Raw genomic sequence first — 14,754 nt, 5'->3', positions numbered from 1 at the left:
CCGCATGTCTCCCACCACTCCCATCATGGATGCCTCCCATTCATGGATGGTGCCCAACTGCAGCTTCTGCAGCATCTGACTCATCCGAGCCACTTCTTCTTCCAATTCCTGAGCACTCCTGAAGAGAGGGCACACCGGTGTTGCCCCATGATGGCCAAGGCTTGCCATTGCTGACACCCTGCGCCTCAGGTGGTCCCGGTACGTCCGTCTTGCTTGAGCGCCAAGATCCGACTCATTTCCTGTTAGTTTTTTTTCTCCTTCTCCCTTGCATGGGAGGGGACGGACCTTGATTTTCTCACCACTCTCCCTGCCAACTTATGAAGGGCGGGCATTCTTGCACCGTTTGTTGCACTGCAATGGCGACTTTTCAATAAATACAATTTAACACAGTTCTGTAAGGCGCACAGTACCCATTTGGCCTGGGCACGTTATCCTGTTTGTGACGCCAAGTTGTAGCACCCATGGGGCAAGGGTTAAATTACTTGTCGCCGGGCATGGTAATGTCGGGTTTGGGGATATCACGGGGTGGCCCTTTTGCCCACTTTTGTGGTCCCGAGGTGTACAATAAAAGAGGGGATGGTTATGGATGATGTTGGAGGTTGATTTCATGATGCCACCTGCAGTATGCGGCCAGGTAATTAGCTGCCGCTGCTGTCGCTGTTTTCCGGGGTGGATGGTAGTAGCAGCTGAGGTGTTTCTGCTCCCCACAGGTGGAGTCGGCCCCGGGAGGATGATGAGGGCAGTAGTAATGGTCTCTGGGTTCTGAAGGGAAGAGGTGCAACCCAGCTGTTGGTCTCGTCCTTAAAGGGAACCTGTCACCAGATTTGGTGACTATAAGCTGTGGCAATCACCAGTGGGCTCTTATATACAGCATTCTAACATGCTGTGTATATGAGCCCAGGCCGCTGTGTAGAACGAAAAAATGACTTTATAATACTTACCTAAACGGTCGGTTCGGTGCAGATGGGTCAAATGGTTGGCTCTGTTCTCTGGGTGTTGCACCTCCTCTTTTGGCCTGCGCAGGACCGTGTACATGACGTAGGATGCGTCATGCACCCTGGCTTCAGAAGAAGGAAGATAAAGATGGCCAAAAGAGGAGGCGCCGCACCCAAAGAACAGAGCCACCTATTTGACCCTATTTGACCCATCTGCACTGAACCGACCGTTTAGGTAAGTATTTTAAAATCATTTTTTCGTTCTACACAGCGGCCTGGGCTCTTATATACAGCATGTTAGAATGCTGTATATACAGTAAGAGCTTACTGGTGGTGGCCGCAGCTTATAGTCACCAAATTTGGTGACAGGTTCAATTTAACAAGTCCCTTGTCCATTATCTCTAAGAACAACTTGTCGTCTATAAACATTGTTGCTTGATTGTCGTGTTTAGTTCTCTGGAAGACTGCACACCCTAACTAATCCTCGTAGCTTCCTGACAGCATACTGTTATCATTACAGTTTGTTAGGTGGTTGGATAGCTCAAAGTTGTGTGTCAGTTCTTTGAGGTGAAATTTGTTGTTACAAGGTTGGAATAGAGTTTTACGACCATTCTCCTGATTATTTGTCAGCATGCTGCTTATGGAGGAGGGAGCGTGTAGGCCTCCCAGACATATGTCTCCTATTATGACCCATCCTAGGTCTAGCTTTTGGGTGTAGGGAACATTACTGGACCCATTGATGTGACTTCTTACTTTATATACATGTAGGATATCTCTTCCCAGCAGCAGTATTATCTGTGTTACGGGGAGACCAGCAGATTAGGACCAGGGGGTATATATCCTAATCGCCAGTCGGGGCACACCGTGCTCCAGATGACAAAGGAGCTGCTGGCACCTGAAGGTTAAGGTCCAGTCACACTAAGCAACTTACCAGCGGTCCCAACAACGATAGGGATCGCTGGTAAGTTGCTAGGAGGTTGCTGGTGAGATGTCACACTGCGACGCTCCAGCGATACCACCAGCAACCTGACCTGGCAGGGATCGCTGGAGCATCGCTACACGAGTTGCTGGTGAGCTCACCAGCAACCAGTGACCAGCCCCCAGCGCCGCATGGAAGATGCTGCGCTTGGTAACTAAGGTAAATATCGGGTAACCAACCCGATATTTACCTTGGTTACCAGCGCACGGAGCTACACGTGCAGAGAGCAGGGAGCAGCGCACACTGAGCGCTGGCTCCCTGCTCTCCTAGTTACAGCACACATCGGGTTAATTACCCGATGTGTGCTGCAGCTAAATGTGCACAGAGCAGGGAGCAGCGCACACTGCTTAGCACTGGCTCCCTGCTCTCCTAGCTACAGCACACATCGGGTTAATTAACCCGATGTGTCCTGCAGCTACATGTGCACAGAGCAGGAGCCGGCACTGACAGTGAGAGCGGCGGAGGCTGGTAACAAAGGTAAATATCGGGTAACCAAGGACAGGGCTTCTTGGTTACCCGATGTTTACATTGGTTACCAGCCTCCGCAGAAGCCGGCTCCTGCTGCCTGCACATTTAGTTGTTGCTGTCTCGCTGTCACACACAGCGATCTGTGCTTCACAGCGGGACAGCAACAACTAAAAAATGGCCCAGGACATTCAGCAACAACCAACGACCTCACAGCAGGGGCCAGGTTGTTGCTGGATGTCACACACAGCAACATCGCTAGCAACGTCACAAAAGTTGTTCGTTAGCAGCGATGTTGCTAGCGATGTTGCTTAGTGTGACGGGGCCTTTAGGCGGACACTATAGAGCTGGATGGCTCTGAGATAACCCAGGGAACCTGGGAACTGGTCATGTGTGTAGGAACACGTCAGACCGGACGACAACCCAGTTAGCGTTTCAGTGGAATTGGCGCAATCCTGACCACGTGTGTAGAGAACACATCAGGCCAGATGGTGATCAGGTAGCGTTGACCGAGAATACCGCTGCGACAGTGCCCTGTCGGCCACGTGTGTCAGACACGACAGGCCGAGCGGTCCTCCGATTAGTGTTTCTGGTTACTACGCGAATAGCCACGTGTGTAGAGGACACGTCAGGCCAAGACATCACACCAGTAGCATTGTCTGGGAAGCCAAGGAGGACAATAGATTCACACCTAATCCAGGAACACCCTGTTAACTCCACAGGGTCCTGGAGTATGCTCTCCGTGCACGTAGGAGGCACAACCGGACAAGTGGCGCAGCAGGTGCGTTGTCCGTGTGCGTAGGGGGCACAATCGGACAGGAGGCGCAGCAGCCGCAGCCCAGTTGACTCTACTGATCTGCACAAGCAGGACTGGATGGTAGGAGGTGGAAGCCCAGCGCCTGACCCTTACGTGCTCAGCCACGGGAGTCTTGGCATGACAAGCCCCGGACGCCTAACCCTACCTACCGCTTCCAAACACTGGCTTATGCCGCAATAAGGCTCTAACATGGAGGTGTGCTCTGTCTGAGCAAATGTGAAGACTGCGCCCCTCCATGTTGTCTCCAGCCCCTTTTATAACCTGGGTCCGCCCCAAACCCAGAATGGACCACAATGGCACCTCCAGGGTCCAATAGCAGAGTGCCATGTCATCAGTAACGTCACCAGTGGCCTATCCGGAACCGCACGTCATTGATGACCTCATGGCAGCCACGCCCCAAACACTTCACCAGTCATCGTCTGACGACCAATGGTGAGTTGTCGTGTCAAAGGTGCGGGCCTCTGCAAGCCAGTCTGGAGTAGCCACATCATTAGGACACCTGATGTGTGTCGGCCTATCAGAGCCTGCCACTTTCCGGACATGCCCAGTGAGGTCCTTACCGGACCTAGCCTCTGATGCACTAAGTGCCTGAGCATGCTCAGTAGCCTGAACAGTAGTCTCGGAAATCAGACTATCTGCCTGAGCATGCTCACTAGGCACAACACAGGACTTAGACACGGCACGATGTCCAAGAACCTGTGCAAAGAGGCTTTTCGCACTAAGTGTAGGAGCATGCTCAGTAGCCTGAATCGAGGACTTGGCCTCAGAAATGGCACTATCAGGCTGAGCATGCTCTCTAGGCGAAACACTGGACGACCCGAGGCACTGCCAAAAATGGCAGTCGGCACCTGGGCGCAACAGGAACTGCAGCAGGCTGCTTGCGGCTATGTTAGCGCCGATTCGTAACAATCTGGGCCCGTTGGTCAAGTTCCAGAATAAGGTGTGCTTTATGTTTTAAGTGAGCATGGTGGATTGTTACATCTGGAGTAGCAATTTCGGATCTGTTGTCAGGGAACTGTCCATCTGAGGACTCGATTTAGTAGTCAATAGCTTTCTTGCCTGCCGTTATCACAGTGCATGCACACATTTTTAAGGAGTAGAGGATGCTTGGATCTGTAATACTGAATAGGTCAAAGAACATTGATCTAGCAAAGGATCTGTTTCTTTGATCATCCAGGATGGCATACAGCATACAGTTTTATGGCCTTGTCCCTTTGACCTTTTGGATAGACCCTGATGAGGCATTTCTTAGAACAGGACCTACTGTCTATGGTCCCTTTGCAAACTTCTGTACATTGCGAAATGATCTCTGGTGCACTTGTAGCGGTGTTCCTTTCCTCCTTGCCATTCTCACTGTCTGTTGAAGTGTTTTGTGTACTTCATTGAGCTGGGCCAGGGTGTAGAGCCATGTTGTGGTCTGTGGTGCCACATTCTTTGCATTTTACACTGACCTTGCAATCCTTGGTGAGATGAGCTGCAGATGAGCAGCACTTGTAGCAGATACCGTTTTCCTTCAGGAAGCTATTGCGATCTAGCATGGGTTTCCCTCTGAAGGCTCTGCATTTCAGGAGTGAATGAGGCTTCTTATGGAGTAGGCACTGCTTGCTGGGGTCCTGCATCTTCATCTCCACTTGGGAGTCACCGGCAGACCTGTGAACAGAACCTAAAGAAGAAACATTAGTCTTGTGTTCTGCTACCGACGTCTTGCTTAGATTAGGAGCTGGCAATGGCGTGGCATATGACACTGTAAAGTCAAAGCTGGGGTTGCTCCTAATCCTTGTTTGTTGGTGCACAAATTCTACAAAAACAGAAAAGGGAGGGAATGGAACACTGTGTTTTGTATTTGTGCGTGGAATCATGTATGAGCCATCTCTCCTGCAGATTGTAGGGCAATTTTTAAACTATAGGGTTAACACCTCTGGCTGTGTCAAGGAATGCAAGTCCCTGCAGGTCCTCTTTACATTTAGCAACTTGGACTTCTATTAGCAGGTCGCTTAGTTCTCGGAGTTTCTGAAGACCTTTGTTAGATATTTTGGGGAAGTCATCGATTCTTTGGGGTAAGGCTCTTTCTATTGCCTCTGCTGAGCCATAACACTCATCCAGCCTACTCCAGATCATTTTGAGGCCAAGCTCAAGATGGTTTACAGTTAGGTCCAGAAATATTTGGACAGTGACACAAGCTTTGTTATTTTAGCTGTTTACAAAAACATGTTCAGAAATACAATTATATATATAATATGGGCTGAATGTGCACACTCCCAGCTGCAATATGAGAGTTTTCACATCCAAATCGGAGAAAGGGTTTAGGAATCATAGCTCTGTAATGCATAGCCTCCTCTTTTTCAAGGGACCAAAAGTAATTGGACAAGGGACTCTAAGGGCTGCAATTAACTCTGAAGGTGTCTCCCTCGTTAACCTGTAATCAATGAAGTAGTTAAAAGGTCTGGGGCTGATTACAGGTGTGTGGTTTTGCATTTGGAAGCTGTTGCTGTGACCAGATAACATGCGGTCTAAGGAACTCTCAATTGAGGTGAAGCAGAACATCCTGAGGCTGAAAAAAAAGAAAAAATCCATCAGAGAGATAGCAGACATGCTTGGAGTAGCAAAATCAACAGTCGGGTACATTCTGAGGAAAAGGGAATTGACTGGTGAGCTTGGGAACTCAAAAAGGCCTGGGCGTCCACGGATGACAACAGTGGTGAATGATCGCCGCATACTTTCTTTGGTGAAGAAGAACTCGTTCACAACATCAACTGAAGTCCAGAACACTCTCAGTGAAGTAGGTGTATCTGTCTCTAAGTCAACAGTAAAGAGAAGACTCCATGAAAGTAAATACAAAGGGTTCACATCTAGATGCAAACCATTCATCAATTCCAAAAATAGAGCAGAGTTAAATTTGCTGAAGAACACCTCATGAAGCCAGCTCAGTTCTGGAAAAGTATTCTATGGACAGATGAGACAAAGATCAACCTGTACCAGAATGATGGGAAGAAAAAGTTTGGAGAAGAAAGGGAACGGCACATGATCCAAGGCACACCACAACCTCTGTAAAACATGGTGGAGGCAACGTGATGGCATGGGCATGCATGGCTTTCAATGGCACTGGGTCACTTGTGTTTATTGATGACATAACAGCAGACAAGAGTAGCCGGATGAATTCTGAAGTGTACCGGGATATACTTTCAGCCCAGATTCAGCCAAATGCCACAAAGTTGATCGGACGGCGCTTCATAGTACACATGGACAATGACCCCAAGCATACAGCTAAAGCTACCCAGGAGTTCATGAGTGCAAAAAAGTGGAACATTCTGCAATGGCCAAGTCAATCACCAGATCTTAACCCAATTGAGGATGCACTTCACTTGCTCAAATCCAGACTTAAGACGAAAAGACCCACAAACAAGCAAGACCTGAAGGCTGCGGCTGTAAAGGCCTGGCAAAGCATTAAGAAGGAGGAAACCCAGCGTTTGGTGATGTCCATGGGTTCCAGACTTAAGGCAGTGATTGCCTCCAAAGGATTCGCAACAAAATATTGAAAATAAAAATATTTTGTTTGGGTTTGGTTTATTTGTCCAATTTCTTTTGACCTCCTAAAATGTGGAGTGTTTGTAAAGAAATGTGTACAATTCCTACAATTTCTATCAGATATTTTTGTTCAAACCTTCAAATTAAACGTTACAATCTGCACTTGAATTCTGTTGTAGAGGTTTCATTTCAAATCCAATGTGGTGGCATGCAGAGCCCAACTCGCGAAAATTGTGTCACTGTCCAAATATTTCTGGACCTAACTGTATATTAATGTCTCTGATCCTTGCTGCGTGTTTGCCTGACTCTTCTCCCAGGTATTTGACTAAGAGGTCTAGTTCTTCTCTCTGTAGCATCCCAAAGTCTCTAGTGATAAATTGGAAGGAAGCTTTCCAGGTCCTGTAGCCTTCAGCTTGGTCATTGAATTTTAAAAGCCCCTCAGCGACTAGTTCATGTCACATAAATGATCCTCTGGGTGGTGCCAGCCAGTGTTGTATTGCTTTGGTCTGACATGCAGCATGTCAGCATGGTAATTTGTCACCTGATGGGTGGCAAGGTTGTCATCAGCAGAGATGTCTTGCGTGATGTTTTCAACTTTATATCTGTCCTGGAGTCGAGCCCCATGTTGAATGCTGTTTGTTTCACCTGAGATATCACATTCTCATTTTGATACTGGTTCAGGATCACAGTTTAAATCAGGAAGTCCGTTAATGTACTGAGATGTGCATTGTAATGGATCTTCTGGTATAAACTTCAGGCTCAGCATGCTGTTTTGTCTTTGCAGCTCAGTGTTCTGCACGGCTTCTAGGGACTCTGCTTCAGCTAGAGCAGCATGCGGCTTTTTTTTCTGCTGCTAGTTTTTCTATGGCAGCATCCAGGCTCGCTTTTTCCATTTGTGACCTTCACTCTTATTCAGCTTTCTCTACATCTAGGCGTGCTTTCTCACTTTGCGACCTTCCCTCTTGTCCAGCTTTTTCTACATACAAGCGTGCTTTCCCAAGGCGCTTTCTTGATTTGCGACCTTCCCTCTTGTTCACCTTTCTCTAATTTTAGCTGTATCTTATGGTCAGTGAATGTTACTCGCATTTTGGCGGCTTCAGCTTTTGCGTGGCAATAGCAACAGCACTGCTAATAGATGTCTTTGAGGAGATACTGAAGAAGCTACAGATCTTGTACTATACGAGGAGTAGTGGGACATGTTGCCTTTAGGGGTATGGTTGGCTGTGCAGAGATTGCTGTAGCTGTACGGAGTCTCTGGGTAGCCGGTGTCTTGAATCCCACTATCTGGATAGCTGCTGTTCACTGTTCTGTCCCCCTTATATGGACCCTGGGGCATATGAAGATTGACAAGCAGTTATACCTTTATCCACTATAGCAATAAGGAGATTGTTGCTTGAAGGAAGTCTGTATTTATTGAAATTAGTAGATGTTTGTTAGGTGAAACTGGAACAATAAGATATGTACAATTGACATGTGTATACTATAACAGGGAACATACATACAGAAGTCTGACAATATACATACAAATGTAAAGTCAGCTTAAACCTAACTTAATACATGCAGCTATCTAACATGGTGAGAGTCCAGAGCTACAGATGGCAACAAAAAACATATATTTCCTTACCAGCAATGCTATCACACAGGGGATAAAATGGAGAATGTCCTTGGTTTGTGAGTTATCAGGAAATGGAGACTTCCTAACCAAAATGTACCACAAGGGGGAGGAGAAAGGAAACATGAAATGCAAGGCTGGTGCTACTAAAATTTGGTCACTAGAGGGAGCTAAAGTGCAACCTAGTAAAGGAACATAGATGTACAGCAAAGCAAACAATGAAAAAACACAGGTTAAATGCTGATGCCAGAACATCCAGTATTAGATAAGATAGACAGGGTGGACAGCAGTGTGAGCAGTCTTTTCTTTTCGCTGCACCACTGGTATATCTACTATTAGATCAGACAGACTGGGTGGACAGCAGTGTAAGCAGCCTCTTCTTACATTTGCACCACTGGTATCTCCAGCATTAGATCAGAAAGACATGGTGAATAGCAGTGTGATCAGCCTCGTCTTACCTCTGCACCACTGGTATCTCCAGCATTAGATCAGAAACACATGGTGAATAGCAGTGTGAGCAGCTTCTTCTTACATCAGTACCCCTGTATGCAATATATAATGAGTATATTGACTGGCAGTACATTTTTCTACACATAAAAGGAGGATGGAGGAGCGTCCTACTGCACATTCTCATAAGTCTCTGTCCTATTAACAGTCTAGGACAAGTTTATGTTAGTTTAGCAAGGCATCGGCTATTTAAATGTTATAGTGATTACCTCGCTAGACAGTGCAATTGTGAATTGCTTATTAAAGGTATTTAAGAATTTATAATGTCATTTCCTTCAGTCTTTCTTTTTTTTCCTATTTATTTAGCAGAACCCATTTAATTCTAGCGTATAAGCTGCACATGCCTGAGACTTTGATCAGCTCATTTTAATTATGAGGTGGTAACATAATCCCTACAATGATCTCCACTAAAAATGGGTTTTATAAATAAATAGCAGAATAAGCTATCTGCTCCCTGATCCTCATTATAAAGAAAATGATACATACATTGTGATTATAATGATACCATTTTAATCTATGAATGGCTGATCTGATTAGACAATTAAGTAATTCATAAGTAATAAGAAAACACACAAGTAACACATATCTGTCATCACAAATATAGGCCAAGACACTGTAAAGAAATATCTTATATGTGACTGAGATATGTAGATGGTGTAAGAGGTAATCTATTATATTCTCTCTTCCAGCACCAGTCCAGCACATAAGTATTACTTGGCCGTGGATCCTTCTTCTGAATCTTTGTACTTATCGGATACCAATACCAGGAAGGTCTACAGAGTGAAATCTCTTTCTGACGTTAAGGAGCTGTCAAAGAACTTTGAAGTGGTAGCTGGGACAGGAGATCAATGTCTCCCATTTGACCAAAGCCACTGCGGAGATGGGGAAAACGCGAATGAAGCTTCACTTAACAGTCCAAGAGGTAAAGTGACAAATAAAAGTGATTTCAAATTCACACATTGACAGAAGTGCTCCAATTACTATTTTATGATATGAAATTATGATTTTGGTAATGTATCAAATTGAAATGGCTCCTAATAGAGATGAGAAGATCTTTAATATTTTTTCTAAGCTGCTTTTCATGGTTAAGATATTCTACCATCAATATTTACTAACTTAGGTGTATCTTCAGATCATCTAGGAATATTCCCTTCCCTAGAAGGTAAAAGAATATCCTTAAAGGGCTTCTCCAACAAATTATCTAAGATAACCACAATCACATATGTCAGACTGTAACCCCCGTAGGCATGAACTAGGATGGCTTGCAGCTTGAAGAATCACCACTCAAGACATATGTCTCCAGTGACAGGCTGAGGAGCATAACTGTGAAGAAACATAACATTTTTGCTCATTCAGCCCGACAAGAGTTACCAAAGGGACATGCACCAGAAACACAAAAGCCGCTCAGCCAACCTCACGTCTCCATTTTTTAAACTTTACAGCAATCACAGAGTCACACAGAACGGGTTGTAGCTGTAGCTTCCTGGTCCATGTTCCAATGTAAATTGTCAGACAGATTAAGCACAAAAGTTATACTTGTTCACGATTCTGTTCCTCAGTTGAGACACGTCTCGAGCAGTGTTTTTTCAGGCTGCAACACATCCTAGTGTATGCCTAGAGTGGGTTGCAGCCTGAAATAGGTGACAATTGCCACCTTGAATAACTTCTCGAACAGTCCCTTCAAGGAGAGTGCCCCGGTGGCATAGGGAGAATGCTAGCCCTGGTAAATAAAATGTGCAAAAAGTTTCTATATTGGGGAAGTGAATCGGGTCTTTAGTACCACCTATTGAAGGTAGCGTTCCCTTTAAAGAACCTTTCCATATGGCTTAGGGTATAAAGCCAAACTAGTATCTTTTCCAAAAAGAACAGACCTTGATTGTGGACAACTGCTTAGCGGTTGTCAATGCAATATAAAACACCGGTTGACTGGGTGATATTAAATTCCCTGATCTTTTCCTCCTCTTCCTCTCTGTTTGCATACATCTGTAGATGTTTTTTTAAAGGGAGTAAAATGCCATCTCTTGGCACTCAAAAGGATTGTTGGTCGTTATTCCACATCTGAAAGAAACGTCTTATGGCATTTCAAGATCTTTAGACAGACACAAAAGACCTTAATTTACTTATGGAATTGTTGTCAGGCTACGTACACTTGTCTACTTGCCCCTACTTATCAATAAGAACTTTAGCTGTGGTGTCATATCCGAGATCAACTCCACACTGCCAAGGCACCTTAAAATAGTATAGATCACCTAGACAGGGCAAACTGCATTAGGAAGGGAGCTTTAATTTAGTCATGAGATTTTCATGGAAAATTGTAGCATAGCTGCAACATTTTGAACATCTGAAAGTCCTCATATTGTCTGTTTTGAGCATCTGTATAGCCAGATAAAAGACCCATGGACCTGGCAAAAAAATAATTTTCTCCTGCTACAATCATATTGATGGAAATGATCTTTTAGACCACTGAGCATGGAATGTCATATAAGTTCCTATATAGATTGTATGACTAACCCTGTAAATGTAAACAGTCACTCGATTCATGCTGCCAAAACCATGGACAGAACGAAACAGAGCCTAGTTGTATGCCAACCAGGTATATTAGGATCAGTGCACATGATCAGGATTTGCAACATTTGAGACACGGCGTGTTTTTGTTGTGTCAAAAACGCTGCGTTTTACAGTACAAGCACAAAGGATGGGATTTATAGAAATTCCATGCACACTGTGTTTTTTTTCCCACAACGTAATCTGACAAGCCGCAGCATGTTAATTTATGCTACGGAGACGCAAGTATTCTCCACGGACAGAATACAGCGATAGTCCGATGCAGCCTGAACCCTGGTCATGGGCACGGGCAGCTTGGTCTCCTGCAGACAAAACTTGCAGCCCCACAGGAGGGCTGACACTGTGTCCAGGACGCAGTGTTGCCGGGCCATGTGCACATATTTTCTGATGTTTCAGAAGAAACATAATCTGTATGAACCAGAAGGGGACAACAGCGAGAGAGAACACTAGTCTGACTCTAACCCATGGGGTTCCATTTGACTGACAGGTCCCTTCAATGTGTGCTTAGCAATAGACTTATCAATCATCTTGAGCTGTGTTAAGAGTGATGCCGGCCTGAATTCATGTCTCCCTATCGTCACCGTCTGGTTTTTCAAATTATATTTCCTCTGCACCAAAGCATTTCATAGAAAAATATACCTGGTTGTAATCGTGCATGCCAGGATTTGACTTGTACTGCCCATGGTTTGGGCAGCGTAAATCGAGTGACCAGTTCCTTTTTAATTATATTTTGATCTATAATGTAAATTATTTTTTAGGAGTTGTCACCATGAAAAAGTAGTTGTATTTAATCATATGCGATCAAAAACTTCAATTGTCCTAAAAATGACATTAGTGTGAACTTCCAGCTTGCCTTGTTTGTCCTTACGGTAATATCTAATTAAATATTGTAGCAATTGTAACAATTTACAAATCAATCTAAGAAAGGCGATTACACAAAAATCATATTTTAATTAGACTTGTATAAACTTCGGAGCATAATTAACTATTCCCTGGGTGTGCAGACGTGAGAAATATGTTCGTCAATAAATCACAATCAAAGACGAGATAATTAATATTTATTTAGAACTTGAAAATCATCCAACAAAATGTAAATTCAAGTTAAATGAATAACTTCATGTGATGTATTGCATACAGTCTAGTGCCTGGACCAAATCCATGCAATTGTGCTTCCACATTGAGTTTACATCCACATGTAGTAGAAATGCTTTGTGTTCGGATTCTCAGGAGGATAATCTGCAGGGGAATACAGTTGCAGCAAAGTGGATACATTTTTAACAACCCTCATCCTTATACATGAACATCTCACCCACACGTTTCAGAAGAATATCCATAAGTTAATTGACCTGAAGATTTTAAATCCATAACGTCAATTCTTCCTGCAGATTTTTCCCTTTGTATTGCAAAGGAATCTAAATTTGATATGGAATTTGTGATCTGCAAGTGATTTTTTTCCTTCACCAGATCAAACTTAAAGGGGTTATGTGGGAATTTTTGAATTGTGGCTAAGCACCTCTCGGCAGGTAGTTGCTAACTATCTGCCTGTGCTGCTAGTCTCTCCTAGCTCCGAGTATAACCTAACTGCTCCTGCCGGTGATTCTCCAGGATTCAGAAAGTCTTGGATCAATTACCAGGACAGCACGTCATAGGCAAAACTTGTAAGGCAAAAGAATGGTCAGAAGGCAAAGTCTGGGGTCAGAATACATCAAAGGCAAGGGAGCAATACAAGCGAATAGTCAAAATACAAAGTCAAAGGTCAGGTTACAAAGATCAGAATAGCAGAAATTTAGCACTAGGGACACACACCACCATGCAAAGCTACAACTGGCAGTGGTATGACCATTCTCAGCCAGCTAAAATGCCAGTTAACCACCCTGAGTGGGTGTAGACCATGTACTGGGGTGCCCTACCTAGAATACAGCGGACCGTGGATAAGGAACGAGACCAGGCAAATTACCGGAGGACTTTTCTTTACTAGCAGTGAGGTTCAAATTTCTCCAAAAGCACAAAGAAATGTATACAGAAAAACTTCACAGCAGTGAGACTCAAATACCTCTTAAATGCTTCTTAAAGTATGAAAAGTAAACAAAAAAATGTCACCTACACCTAGTCACTGTTGACTAAGACCTCTATACTACACAACGATTTAGGTCCAGGATGTTCTAGCAAAATCTCTATAACTTGTCTGATCATTGCTATTGCGATAGCTGTATTATTAATCTACAAGAATAGTGTAATAATACGAGTGCACGAGTTGGTCCTGCTGTGGTGCAGTACAAGTTCACAAACTTAATCAATCTCTAATCCACCCTTTTTCTCCCAGTTACTTCAAAAGCAGATTTAGTTAAAAAATAGACGAAAGTGTCTTTAACTGTGAGCACTTAGCTTTGAGGTCCCAAAGTTCTAGTCATACAAGATTTTGGCGTAACTAGCTACTTTTGGTGCCAAGTTTGCTGGTAGTACATTCAACTGTTAGCTGAGTGGACAAGGAAGGGGTGATGAACTTGTCCCTTTTAGCATGGATCAAAAGTTAGATGACAAGGAAGCCTTCCTCACGAGTCAAAACAGATGTCTTCTGAGGAATCAATCTCTGCATCCAAGTTTAGTCCTCCCCAAAAGGCACTCTCTCTTTTAAGCAGATGTTACTGGAACTGGAAAGGGTCTCTACGATTCATTGGACAGTCTCTGGTACATAAAGGGCAGCGCATTCAGGAGGACATCACAGAACTCTCCCTCATATGTCCTCACTTCTGCAGCTCTTCCAGAGTTCTGACTGCACCACAAGACCTATTAAAAAGTCTTTTGGCAAGGGCCAACAGGGACTTCCAGTTGCTAGAGCCCAACAGTACCGATGTAACCTCCACCACCTCATATGAGCAACACCTGGAGCATGGGTGGGACTCAACCGGTTCTTAACGATTCTTCCGAACCAGTTATTGAAATCATAGCCAGTTTGCAGAGTTGGCAAGAGGAAGTGCCCCGATCTGGCACTGTTTCTCAGGGGACGGCACACTCCTCCTGCATCAAGAGCGCTGACTGTGTTGTTCCCTGAGAAATGGCACTCACCGCTGATTGCAAACTATCAGGAGTGTCCTGACACACCTGCAGTCAGTGGAGAGCAGAGCTAAGCAGTAGAGCCCTCCGTTCATACAGCGTCACAGCAGGAAGTCAGGCAGGCTGTGAAGCAACATGAAGGGGCAGGGCTAACTATAAGGGGCAGAGCCAAAGACAGCTAGGGAGACAGAGGCAAAAGAATAGAGTTGGAGAGTGAGATAAGATAGCTAAAGTGACAACAGAGAGTAAAGCTGGTGTCACACACAGCGACAACGACAACGACGTCGCTGCTACG

The 14,754-nt window shown here is 44.6% G+C and overlaps 1 protein-coding gene across 5 annotated transcripts in view; it reads left to right on the top strand.

Annotated features, from left to right (window-relative positions):
• Nucleotides 1-14,754, top strand: part of TENM1 (teneurin transmembrane protein 1) — a 1,354,271-nt gene that overhangs the window by 1,116,735 nt on the left and 222,782 nt on the right. For all 5 annotated transcript variants that reach the window (XM_075323916.1, XM_075323915.1, XM_075323914.1 and 2 more), the window contains one exon: nt 9,530-9,762. In XM_075323916.1, the coding sequence (XP_075180031.1) occupies nt 9,530-9,762 (233 nt within the window). The remainder of the gene's footprint in view (nt 1-9,529; nt 9,763-14,754) is intronic.

This window comes from Anomaloglossus baeobatrachus, chromosome 9 (genome assembly GCF_048569485.1).
Source record: "Anomaloglossus baeobatrachus isolate aAnoBae1 chromosome 9, aAnoBae1.hap1, whole genome shotgun sequence".
Classification (NCBI taxonomy): domain Eukaryota; kingdom Metazoa; phylum Chordata; class Amphibia; order Anura; family Aromobatidae; genus Anomaloglossus; species Anomaloglossus baeobatrachus.
Note: the sequence above shows the minus strand (reverse complement) of the source record. Positions and strands in the feature narration are given on the sequence as shown.